General features: G+C 42.7%; 4 protein-coding genes across 4 annotated transcripts; 2 read left to right on the plus strand and 2 right to left on the minus strand.

The window, feature by feature from the left end:
• Positions 1–135: 135 nt before the first annotated feature.
• On the plus strand, positions 136–3,569 carry V865_003694 (uncharacterized protein; the record flags this gene model as incomplete). Its single annotated transcript, XM_066227483.1, has 8 exons — positions 136–521; positions 617–855; positions 915–1,024; positions 1,091–2,156; positions 2,230–2,667; positions 2,734–2,877; positions 2,938–3,221; positions 3,291–3,569. 8 exons carry the CDS (start codon positions 136–138, stop codon positions 3,567–3,569), a joined length of 2,946 nt encoding a protein of 981 aa, XP_066083580.1.
• Positions 3,570–3,878: 309 nt separating this feature from the next.
• On the minus strand, positions 3,879–4,760 carry V865_003695 (uncharacterized protein; the record flags this gene model as incomplete). Its single annotated transcript, XM_066227484.1, has 3 exons — positions 3,879–3,992; positions 4,100–4,474; positions 4,578–4,760. The coding sequence occupies 3 exons, from the start codon at positions 4,758–4,760 to the stop codon at positions 3,879–3,881; spliced, it is 672 nt and encodes a 223-aa protein (XP_066083581.1).
• An 822-nt stretch (positions 4,761–5,582) lies between these two features.
• Positions 5,583–8,238, plus strand: V865_003696 (uncharacterized protein; the record flags this gene model as incomplete). Its single annotated transcript, XM_066227485.1, has 9 exons — positions 5,583–5,644; positions 5,706–5,749; positions 5,813–5,891; positions 5,945–5,997; positions 6,068–6,396; positions 6,501–7,186; positions 7,295–7,676; positions 7,758–8,123; positions 8,194–8,238. 9 exons carry the CDS (start codon positions 5,583–5,585, stop codon positions 8,236–8,238), a joined length of 2,046 nt encoding a protein of 681 aa, XP_066083582.1.
• Positions 8,239–8,761: 523 nt separating this feature from the next.
• Positions 8,762–10,799, minus strand: V865_003697 (uncharacterized protein; the record flags this gene model as incomplete). Its single annotated transcript, XM_066227486.1, has 7 exons — positions 8,762–8,866; positions 8,936–8,996; positions 9,155–9,388; positions 9,477–9,765; positions 9,843–10,164; positions 10,247–10,679; positions 10,741–10,799. The coding sequence occupies 7 exons, from the start codon at positions 10,797–10,799 to the stop codon at positions 8,762–8,764; spliced, it is 1,503 nt and encodes a 500-aa protein (XP_066083583.1).
• Between the last annotated feature and the right edge of the window lie 282 nt (positions 10,800–11,081).

Below are 11,081 nucleotides of genomic sequence, written 5' to 3' on the forward strand. Positions count from 1 at the left end.
ACAGCAATGTTAAAGACACGAACAACCTCCCAAGATCAAGGTGTCCATCAAAGCCAATCACTCTTAGACCGCTCTTTCCTTGTAGAAGGCACCAGCTGTGCAGTGAAGTGTCTGCAGCAGCTTGACTCTATCACCATGTCAGTCCGTTCCACCCCCGGACCATCGCCCTACCCGACCTTACCCACCTACAACACCCCCAACGCATCTTCCTCCAAACGATCCATACGAACACCTTCTTACGTTCCTAGACCATCTATTCCAAACACTTTCCGTCAACCATCCATCGCTCCTTCTGTAGCTGGCACGTCCACACCCACGGTCCTAGGAGTAGGAAGGAGGAAACGTATCAATGCCGATGGACAGGGGAGTGGGACTTTGACTCCTACCTCGAAGGATGATTGGGCGAACATGGAGCCTGACGAGGTGTTCAGGAGATTACCAGTCAACGAGGTGAAAAGGGTGGAAAGTAAAATGAGGAGTGATGCGTTGAATAAACAATCTGAACTGAGGCTGATGGTAGGGTAAGTGTGAATGACTAGCCATGATCCCCCGAACAATAGATAGATAGACAGGTACATGGACGAGCTGACATCGTAATTGTCATTCTGCTCCTCAGTACGCGATATCGTGATCTCCTTACTTCAGCTACGCAAATCGAATCTCTCCATGCATCTTCACTCAGACTCTCAGATTCGTTAAGGGAAATAGCCAGATCATGTAGTAATCCAGATATAAATATCACTCTGGACGGTGATAATTCGGAAGATGGGAATGCCAATTCAACCGAGGAAGATGATTTGATTAATATGCTGCCTACTGCTGCTCATATGAAACTCCTCTTGGATGCTCCAGAAGGTGAGCTGATTCCCTTCTGTATGATGGTAGAAGACCTAGCTGACTTCAGTACACTTTAGCTTTATATTCGTATTTGGCTCATCATAGTTATCTGAATGCTGCCTTCTTATGGTTGATTACTAGAGTGGTCAAAGAGAGTTTGAATACTATGCCAGAAGAACAGAATGGAGTGAGTCGTCTTATTTTGTCATAGGTGTGCGTGACAGCTAACCATTCGTCGTTGTAACTATCATAGGCATACCTCCCGCTTCTACAAAAACAATGGGAAACCCTCCTTCCTTTCCGAACACAAATCGTCCAGAGGGCCACAGCGTCTTTACGAACCAAAGAGAAATTCGATTCCAAATCGTTGTCGGAGACGATACTAGCTATCATCTTATTGGATAACCTTCCTGTCTCAGATGCCCTAGACCTATTACTCTCTCAGCGCACAAAAGCCCTCAGAGATACCTTACAACATGTCGAAGCAAACGCGAACCCTTCAAAATCGCCAGAAAAAGATAAAGGGAATCGTAAAAGGTCCAACTCAAGGATACAAGCTGCAGCTATCACCCGATCCATTATACAGGAACGTTCGACGATATCAAGTATCATAACTGATTCAGTAACCTTGATGCTGGAGACTGTATCATCCGTCAAGACAGTGTTCCAAAAGAACATAACACAAGGGCAGAAAGAAAGCTTGATAGAAGAGATGATGAGACTGATCCAAGTGGGAGATAGCACTACGAGTGCAGGTCCGAATGCGACATCTGGTCCACCATCTGTTAGATCCAGACAGAACTCGCATCAGCGAAGAGCCTCAAGATTAGCTAGTATCTCATTACCCTTAAAATACACACCTTCGCTCAACACTTCTCCTTCGGCAAATGGAATAACAAGTAGTCCACCGATAACTTCCTCAGAGGTTATACAGAACCTACCATCCAGTCAAATACTGCTAAGATACTTGCCCAACAACATCATAGGTTTCACACCATTTATCGCACCGTCTTCATCACCCACCCTTTCTGATAAACTCCAAGCCTGGGAGCAAGAATCGATCAACTTGTTGAAGGGATCTATACCTGATTGGCTGAAAGATCTAAAGAACGTCAAGGATATCTGGGCAGTCAGGAATTCCCTGAATAACTTATTGCAGCAAGGAGAATTCGAGGAAGCCATAAGGTCAGCACTTGAGGATGAATGGGGTAAGAGAGTGAAGGACGTTTGGAGTGAGAAATTGGGTCTGTTAGTGGACAATGCAGAGAAAGAAATACGAGAAGCTGGAGAGAAAGTGAGGAATGGTTCTGAGAAATTAGGTAAGCTCGATCCTGATTACATATCGCTTATGGGAATTCAAGCTTATATGATCTTTCGTTTTTTTTTTTTCAGAAATATCACCCGAATCAATCCTTTTCTCAGATATCTCGTTCCCCACAGGCCCTACTGCCAGTGCGTTATTCTCGGCTGCATCGCATAATACGGCGTTCACCAATTTCCGCTCTACCCTCCGTAAGAGATCTTCATACAGGACACCCCTCCTAGACAGCGTCTTGAACACCTTGGAAGAGACGGCTAAGAACATCAAAGAGGATATGTCCGACCTGCCTGAGTTATTATATGATCACTACTCGGATCAGATAAATGACACTTTGAACGGTTTGATCAAAGTGTTGGATAGGGTATTGGAAAGTATGGGATCGACAAGAGGAGATGGCAAGGTTGGGATCGAAGCTGAGATCTTCGTTGGAAGGGTAGCTTTGTACCTTGGTAATGGGAAGGAAAGTGGTTTCTTGGATGACGTAGCTGGATATGGGAAGATTGATCGAGGTGAGCTAGTTTGGATGTATTTGTGTTCGATTGAGTGATACAGCTGATCTTGTTGATCTTGCACAGATAACGTTGAAAAGAGTTTGTTGGCTGTTCATAAAAGGTCTACGACAAAATGGAAAGAGCGATCGATCCAGGAAGCACTCGTCTCACTTGCTTCGCTCTTTGAGCCATATAGAGGATCTCAAGAGATCAAGTCTTCTTGGCAAGGTGAGTTCATACCTAATTGCAACTGTTTAAAAATAAAATTAACGGATGATCGGTACTTAGGAGATTTACCCTCATCGCCTTCTCATCCCATTATGGTATCCCTTCAATCATTGGTCAGGTCCACTACTTCACTTGGTATACCACCTTCGCTCAACTCGAGTTTGACGGTAGTGGAAGACTTGGTAAAAGATTTTGTAAAGAGCGCTAAAGAGCTGGAAGGATGGAAGACCCAAGAGATATCTACGGAAGGTAGGATACAGTTATTGGCGGATATTGGATTCTTGATCAATCTAAGTGGAGAGAAAGTCGGTGAAGATGGATTGATCAGTAGGATATTGAAAGAGGTTAGTTTCATTCTTACCGTTGGACATCCCAGATGAGGTAGACTGACATATGTTATGTTATGATCATAGACATCCCCATCATTCACCCTCGGTGCACTTCAAGAAATTATAGATCAATCTTTAAGGAAATCCCAACTCCTCTTATATCCTCTCCTCTCCCATCTTACTCCCTCACCACAACAAACAAGTAACAAAGGACATTCACATGATACACGAAGGAACGCCGCTCTGTTGCGATTCGGTGCACCTTCCATCACCACCAGCACTGGCACTGGAACCGAGTTCAGAAGCCCGGTAGTGGCTGCTAAACCCGGGAAAAGGATGGGATTGTTAAGTATCGCTGCGTAGTGGGGTAATGATGCATGTATGCATTAAGATGTTATTATATAATTATGGTATATGAGATGCGGGGTATCAGATTCAATATGTGAGATAAATTATCTATGTATCTATTGGGAACCGTGAAGAGATGATAGCTACTCTACAATGTACTACCAACTGTGGAACTGAACCGTATCGGCATGCTAACCGAATGTCCAAAAACATGCCTCCTTCCTCCTTCTAATTTTGAGGGATGCCCGATGAGCGTTGAAATCCGGTTGTCATTTGGCTGTCTGCTCTACACTTCTGTATATATAAATAAATAGCCTCCTTGGTCTAAATGACATTTTTGATTCCTACTGCACTGATCACAGCTGATTTCTTTTTGTTGAGTATGTCTTCTGGAGTGTGCGATGATTTGAGAGCATTCAATTCTGATAATTTGTATATCTAATCAATCAACAAAAGATTATGTCAGTCAGTCCTACTCTTCATCATATGATGTATAATCCTCAAGAATGGGCTATGAAAAATGTCCCTTCCGTTCAGAAACCCACCTTATCGACCCTCGTCCAATCTGTGTTTCTTTCAATCCCGTCCAATTCTATCAACTCCCCATCAACAACCCTCTTTATCCCCTCATACACACTTTCCTGGCTTTGACTAGGATTCGTAAACTTCACTACGACAAGGTTCGAGGTGGTATCGGATATCCCATGACGACGTATCGAATCGGTTATATTGTTATTTGGAGATAGGGTTAATAGTATCTCGGAATGTAAATTGTGTGTACGTGTCTTTGGCTTGATAGGGATTGATGAGATCGATAGAGGTTCTATGGATGGTATTTCGCTGTTGGAGTTTGAGGTCGAAGGGAAAGAGTATAAGAGGGTTGTAAGTATAGAAGTCAAAAGGTGATCTTTTGATACCAACTGTGAAATCAAATTCAACAATATCAGCAGTACTCCTATGATCATACTTTGCAGTTGAGATGGATTCGTTGATCAAGTAGAACAAGTCCTATCTTACACTCACCACGTCACCTGCCAAGAAGCCGAAATCTACTTCACTCCTTAACTTCTCACCTTCCTCACCTTTCGTCGTTGCTGCTACCACCAGTCGTTTTTTGATCTCGGGTGAGTTTCTGACGTTTTGGAAGTAACATAGGTGGATTGTCGAATATTCCGATGGGAAGGAAGGTAAGGTGTAGGTCTCCATATCGTCTGTATAGACTGACTGGGTCTGGTTGGGATTTATATGGTACTTCAGTGCATCGATAATCCTTGTACAACTCGAGTCTTTCCACTGAAAGACAAAACGATTCCAAGATAATGCAAGTGAAAGAAGTGTGCCTGAGATACGACGGAATCAAAATTGTGAAGGTAAAAGCTAAGTAAGATTGCTATCTGAATGGGTTTCAAAGGAAGGTAAGGTATCAGGTCTTGACTCGTCCCTTTTATTATTGTTCACTTCACAAGTGATCCCACAAGCATACACAGCGTGACACTCGCCTCTTACTGATCTGTGCAAACACAATCAATCCTACGAGTACGTTCGAGACTCTGCTGTGCGACGTATGGTGTAGGAGATGCGGGGCAAATCGTTTTTTTATGATCCTTGATTTGCGTTTCACAAACTATGCCAAAGTGCGTGTTTCTCAGTTTCATGAGTGGAGTATGAGTATGGTTACCATGATCATCCTGGCCATCACTCTCCCATCAAAAAACGACGAAAAGGCGTTCCTTAGACTGACTAGGGCTCACACGAGGGTGATTGCAAGTGCAACCTCCGCAATGAAGTTTACAAGCCGCACATATATATATACCATACAGCTAATCCTTTCATCCTCTCTCTTTCTCAATCTCACTTAATACCACGTACTAATCCATCCTTGTCTGGTCTTCTTTCTCAATTTCTTACACTCCCTTTCCTGTCTGCTGGTCGTTACTGGACCTACTCGCAAACATTCCTTATTTATTTTGGTCTTGATCTTGACACAACATCAATTACCAATCAAGTACCGAAACCAACACCAACACCATGCCGTCCCTCAAACATGCTTCCGCTTGGACGGCGTACAAGTTCGCTTCGACCGTATTAGAGTGAGTGCGCCACGACTCATTACCTAGGACTCCGTGGAACTGATATATCGTGGTCGATCAGTGATATTTGGCCTATGGTCCTTTTCTTCTCTGGTATAGCAACGAGTGAGTAATACGTAACATACACAGGAGATGGGGAACCAAGCTAATCATCATACTGTGGTATAGTGGTATGCTGCGTTAGTAGATTCACCAGTACTAGTCTCGGAATAAATTCAGTGATGCTCACTGTACTCGGTACTATCGTGCAAGTTGACATATGTCTTACCGTCGATATACACAACTGACATGCTGGTTTAGCTCTTTGATCGTCTCGTTCAAGACCAACAGTTCATACGGAAGATGGTGGGATGGTGAGCTTATTAACAGTCATCCTATTAAGCATCTGATCAAGCTGACACGATGGGTGTATTTGTTGAACAGGACGTAACGTTTGGTCTAACTTGATCTCTAATTCCAGACAATTGGCAATGATAATCTGGATGCAAGTTCCCAACGCACCTCCACCACCCAAAAAGGACGATAAGAAGGAAGACGAGAAAGAGAAAAAGAAAGAAAAGGAGCAAGTGAAGAAAGAAACATCAAAAGAAACGTTAGATGGATATAGCACCGCACCCTCTTCAACCCATTCTTCATCCTCTTCGTCCGATACAGCTGAGAACCAAGAAGAGATTGAAAATAAAAAGAAAGAAGAGGAGAAAGCAAGATTGAATATGCAGGGATTGATCGAGAAGAAAACGTATATCGGTCTGGTGAGTATACCCTCTCACTTGTGAATCCGTGTCACTCATCGTGATATACATATGACAATCAGCTGATGCAGTGGTTGTACTTTCTGTCGTCCTGAATCATTTAGGTTCAAGCATTCGCTGTATCGATGAAACATGCTCTGCGAGGCGAGGCAGGTCCCTTTTATTCCGATCTCTACCACCTCATCGCTTTTTTACCCAAATACAACCCATCGGCATACCCACCTATCAACCGATCTCATATCCTTGCATTATGGCAGAACGGCCTACCTCGTGAAAAAGCTGGCAAATTCACCAATTCCATTGCCGTCCCCTTAACCACCTCTGTGGCATTTAGGACTGATGCGCTTAATCAACGTGATAATATCCCTGATCCATTCCTCGATACCGAAAAGGGATCACCTGATGGTTCGCATACCGGCTCGACTACCGATCATAAAGCTTTTAAGAATTTGGCAATTCAAAGTGCCAAGTCATTCGTGACGGTCGATAATCCCGATGTATTCGCTTTGAACAGACAGAGATCTTCATTACAAACTGTTAGATCGGGTAGACCAGGCTCAGGTGGTTTGGGTCCTGAGGGAAAGAATATCACTTTGACGACTGTTGAGTTGATGCCTCCTAGACATCCACCTACACCCAAGATATGGGATTTCTTCCCTCCCCTTAGGATATTCAAGATTGTTTATGATTGGTTCAGATGGCATAAGATTGGAGAAGATAATGAAAGGGCTAAAGGGGGAAAGAGGAAGAGGAAAATGGGTAGTACGATGGAAATACCACAGGAGATTTTGTGAGTGTCATCATCTGGTCTCACAAGAGTATACCAAGAGATTCCATGACTAACAGTGTGAGAGCATAACTGATGATTGTGATCTGGTCTTCGAATTCATGTTTGTAGAATGTACCTTCAAGTATACATCACCGACCTGATAACCCGAGGATTATTGCATTCCTCCTTAATCTCACCGACACTAACAACCCTAATGGAATTACAAAAAGCCATATCCGACCTTGAAAAACTAGCCACAGAGAAGATACCCAGTGCATACACTTTTCATCTCAGATTAACGGTATACATATACTTGTTCTTCCTCCCATTTCAGGTATACAATTATATCGGATGGGTAACTATCCCAGCGGTAGCTCTGACAGCTACGATTTACTTGGGTTTCTTGGAGATAGGGATGCAGATCGAAATGCCCTTTGCGTATGATCAAAGTGATTTGGATTTGGATAAGTATGTGTTGAGGATTGCTCATCAGATTGCTCAGGTAACTGCGGTAAGTCCAATCTCTATACTATCCATATCATTATTTCCGATGACTTACCTCATTCCCGTTCGGGTGTCGCGTCGTGTACAGTTCCCCACGCACATCCCAGCTTCACATGTAGTTCTCTCGCACTTGAATCAACCTTTCCTTCCATCGCTGGATATGAGCGCACCGGATATCCTAGGTATACCAGAACGTCAACCTCGTCCTACGGAAAAAGGAAGTGCTCATTCTTGGTGTTCGTATGATGGTAAACATGCTCATGAACATGAACATAGCAAGGAAGGATTGAGAAAGAGGAAAGTGAAATCACCAGAAAAAGCACATAAAGATGGTATGGAACATCATGAACTTCTACTCAACCATCACAACGAGGAAGGAGAGGAAGGAGAGGATGAGGATGAGGAAGAGGTCAAAGCTAAGCCTTTGGCTAGGAATATGAGGGATATAGAAATGGTTTTTGAATGCCAATTGGAGAGAAATCACAGCTGAGACGGAAGATTTTATAGGTAAACCTAGAGATCAGTTGGAAAATAGGACTGGGTTGGAAGTGGCCGTTTTGACTCTGTAGATTGATATTGGCATCAGCATGGATGGACTATAACATATTATATATGAGATAAGTAATCTCCATGGTGGGTGGATTGCCTGAGTACTTTTTCCTGGTGCTTATTTGATCGTTGATTTTCATACATGAGATTGGATATATACGTTTTCGTATTCTTTATATTTGAACAAGATGGAAAAACATGTTATCTCTTGAAACACCATGCAGGCCTGTCAAACGAGTTGCAACTTCTATCTTATCAAATGCATACTGAACATGTACAGTATACCACACTTTATATATATGCATTTTGTGATATTCGCTATTCTCATACTGACTTTTTATCTCATTCCGTTCTTTTCATGCATTTCGGTTCTCTATCGTATTATTCGTTCTATATCTATATACTCTGAGTATACCTTTAAAAATATGGATATACGGATGATCATTCATCTGTATATTCATAATTTCCATGTCCTCTGTCTCCTCTTATATTGACATCCACCAACCCAATCAAGCAAACACATTTCAGCAGTTGGATAATCGCTTAATGCAGAGTTTGATCAGCCCACATCTCTTGATGAGAGATGACAGGTTCGGCTTTCTTGGCAGTGTGATACAAGACATTTCCATGTGATGTAACACCCTCGACCTATAGAGGTGTAATCAGTGATTAAGCTATATCTCAAATTGCCCTATATGAATAGATGTATATACTCACTCTGTGGAAAGCGTTAAGGTTCTTGTGAGCGGTAATTTGGAATACCGAGGCTGAACCTTGCCTATAAACACGTGAAAAATGGATGATCAGCCAAATACTGCCTAAGATGATGATCATCCGAGAGAAATGTATTTACCTAGACGAGCTATAAGCATCGAAAAATCACATATTGTCAGCTATCGTCTTCTTTGGCTGCCTCCGGCCATTAGAAAAGCTTACATTACAGAATAAGCCAAGAAGTAAACCCAAATTCTGTACCATCTTTCGCCATATTTAGCAACGACTTTGTCCTTGTTGCTGACCCAGTTCAAATACCATCTGTGGATAGTAGCAGAGTAATGAACACCCAATACGTCGACAGTTTTAATTTCGAAATTGGCAGATTCAAGTTGCTTGATCACCCAACCTAAAGGTAGAGAGGCATCGGCTCCAGGGAAAACGTATTTGTTCATACTATAAAGATCACAGGACCAAATTAGCTGGGATTAATCGTAAGGTGGATGGGTGTGTGTACATGGAATGATGATTTTGTTTTACTCACAACAAACCCCAGTTGAGATCCTCAAATTGCCAACAAGTTCTGATACCAGCCACTTGGAAGACCAACAATCCATCATCATCCAATAAATCGTAAACCTCTTTGAGGAAAGTACCATATCTTCTTATACCGACGTGTTCGGCCATTTCCAAACATGAGATCTTATTGAAATAACCTTTTGAGTGAGGGATATCCCTGTAATCCATACATAAGATTCGACCTTGTGATTCGGGTACACCGTTTTCTCGGAGTCGTTGATTACCGAATTGAGTTTGGTTCTTGGCCAAGGTGACTGAATCATGAGAAATAATCATAAGCAAAGATTCAATCTACTTTATACTTTGATATCTAGGTTTTAGTGTAACTTACCACCTGTAACATCACATCCGTAATTCTTACCAGCGAACGTAGCCAAAGTACCCCAACCACAACCGATATCCAACATCTTATCGGTAGGTTTCAAATCCAATTTCTCGCAGACCATCTTCAACTTGTTATCTTGCAATTCCTCTAGGGTTTCCATCTTGTTGATATCGGAGATGACACCTGATGTGTAGATCATTCGAGGTCCAAGGAACCAAGAGTAGAAATCGTCCCCTCGGTCGTAATGGTCTCGAACTTGTTCTTCATCTTGTGATTGGGAGTGAATGATCACATCTGGGATAAGGTTGAACAAAACGTATTTGAATAGCTACAATCGTCCGAAACGGTGATGATCATCAGCTAAATTCCATCATGAAGATGGTGCAGACCGTTGGAATCACTGAACTCACCTCGGGAGTGAACTCGAAAGAAGCCCAATCATGTCTCCATTCCATTACTTCCAAAACATCACCGTTGAAATCAGCCTTACCGGCGAAATAAGCATCGTGGAAAACTTGCATTGGGATCTTTTTGTTGGTCGAATTGTATTTCTTCAGTTTATCATCTTTCAAGGTGATATAGGTGTTGAGGGGTTTACCGGGGAATACAGCTTTCTCGTTGAGCCTAGCACCGTATTTAGATTTGAATGTCCAATAACCAATAGCGATGGGTACACCTAAAATGAGAAAAAGGAAGAAATAGAAATACCATCCAGTCCTGAATGGGAGTATTTTTTGGACGAGCCATGGACCGAAAAAGAGACAGAAGGCAAGTTGGTAATTTGAAAATGCCGCTGAACCTTCTGCTGGGAAAGGGGGGTTGGCTATAGCTGGATAGTTGGTACTATACTACCATGTCAGCGAAACCAATCAGATCTTGACCTGGTGTAGGAGAGGAAGCTCACGTTCTGAAACCTTGAACTGGACCAGCACTGCCATTGGCAGTGGTTTTCTCTTCTGCCATTTTGGTTCTTTCTATTGTAGTACGCTTCTTGTTAAGAGAGATGAGGAAGGAAGAGGATATAGGAAAGACAGACCTACACTACTCTTTTGTGAACCTATGCGACACGTCTCGACGCCATTACCTGAATTTCCCAACTCAACTGCGAGCGAACTCACGTGGCATCGTGTCTGTCTGTGCACAACTCATCTGCACACGTCATCACTTTTTGGGATTGGGTAAACAATGGTCGGTACAATGTACCAGACAATAAGTCAATGTTCACTGGTGAAATCTCATCTTTCC

Source organism: Kwoniella europaea, chromosome 1 (genome assembly GCF_036810445.1).
Source record: "Kwoniella europaea PYCC6329 chromosome 1, complete sequence".
Classification (NCBI taxonomy): Eukaryota; Fungi; Basidiomycota; class Tremellomycetes; order Tremellales; family Cryptococcaceae; genus Kwoniella; species Kwoniella europaea.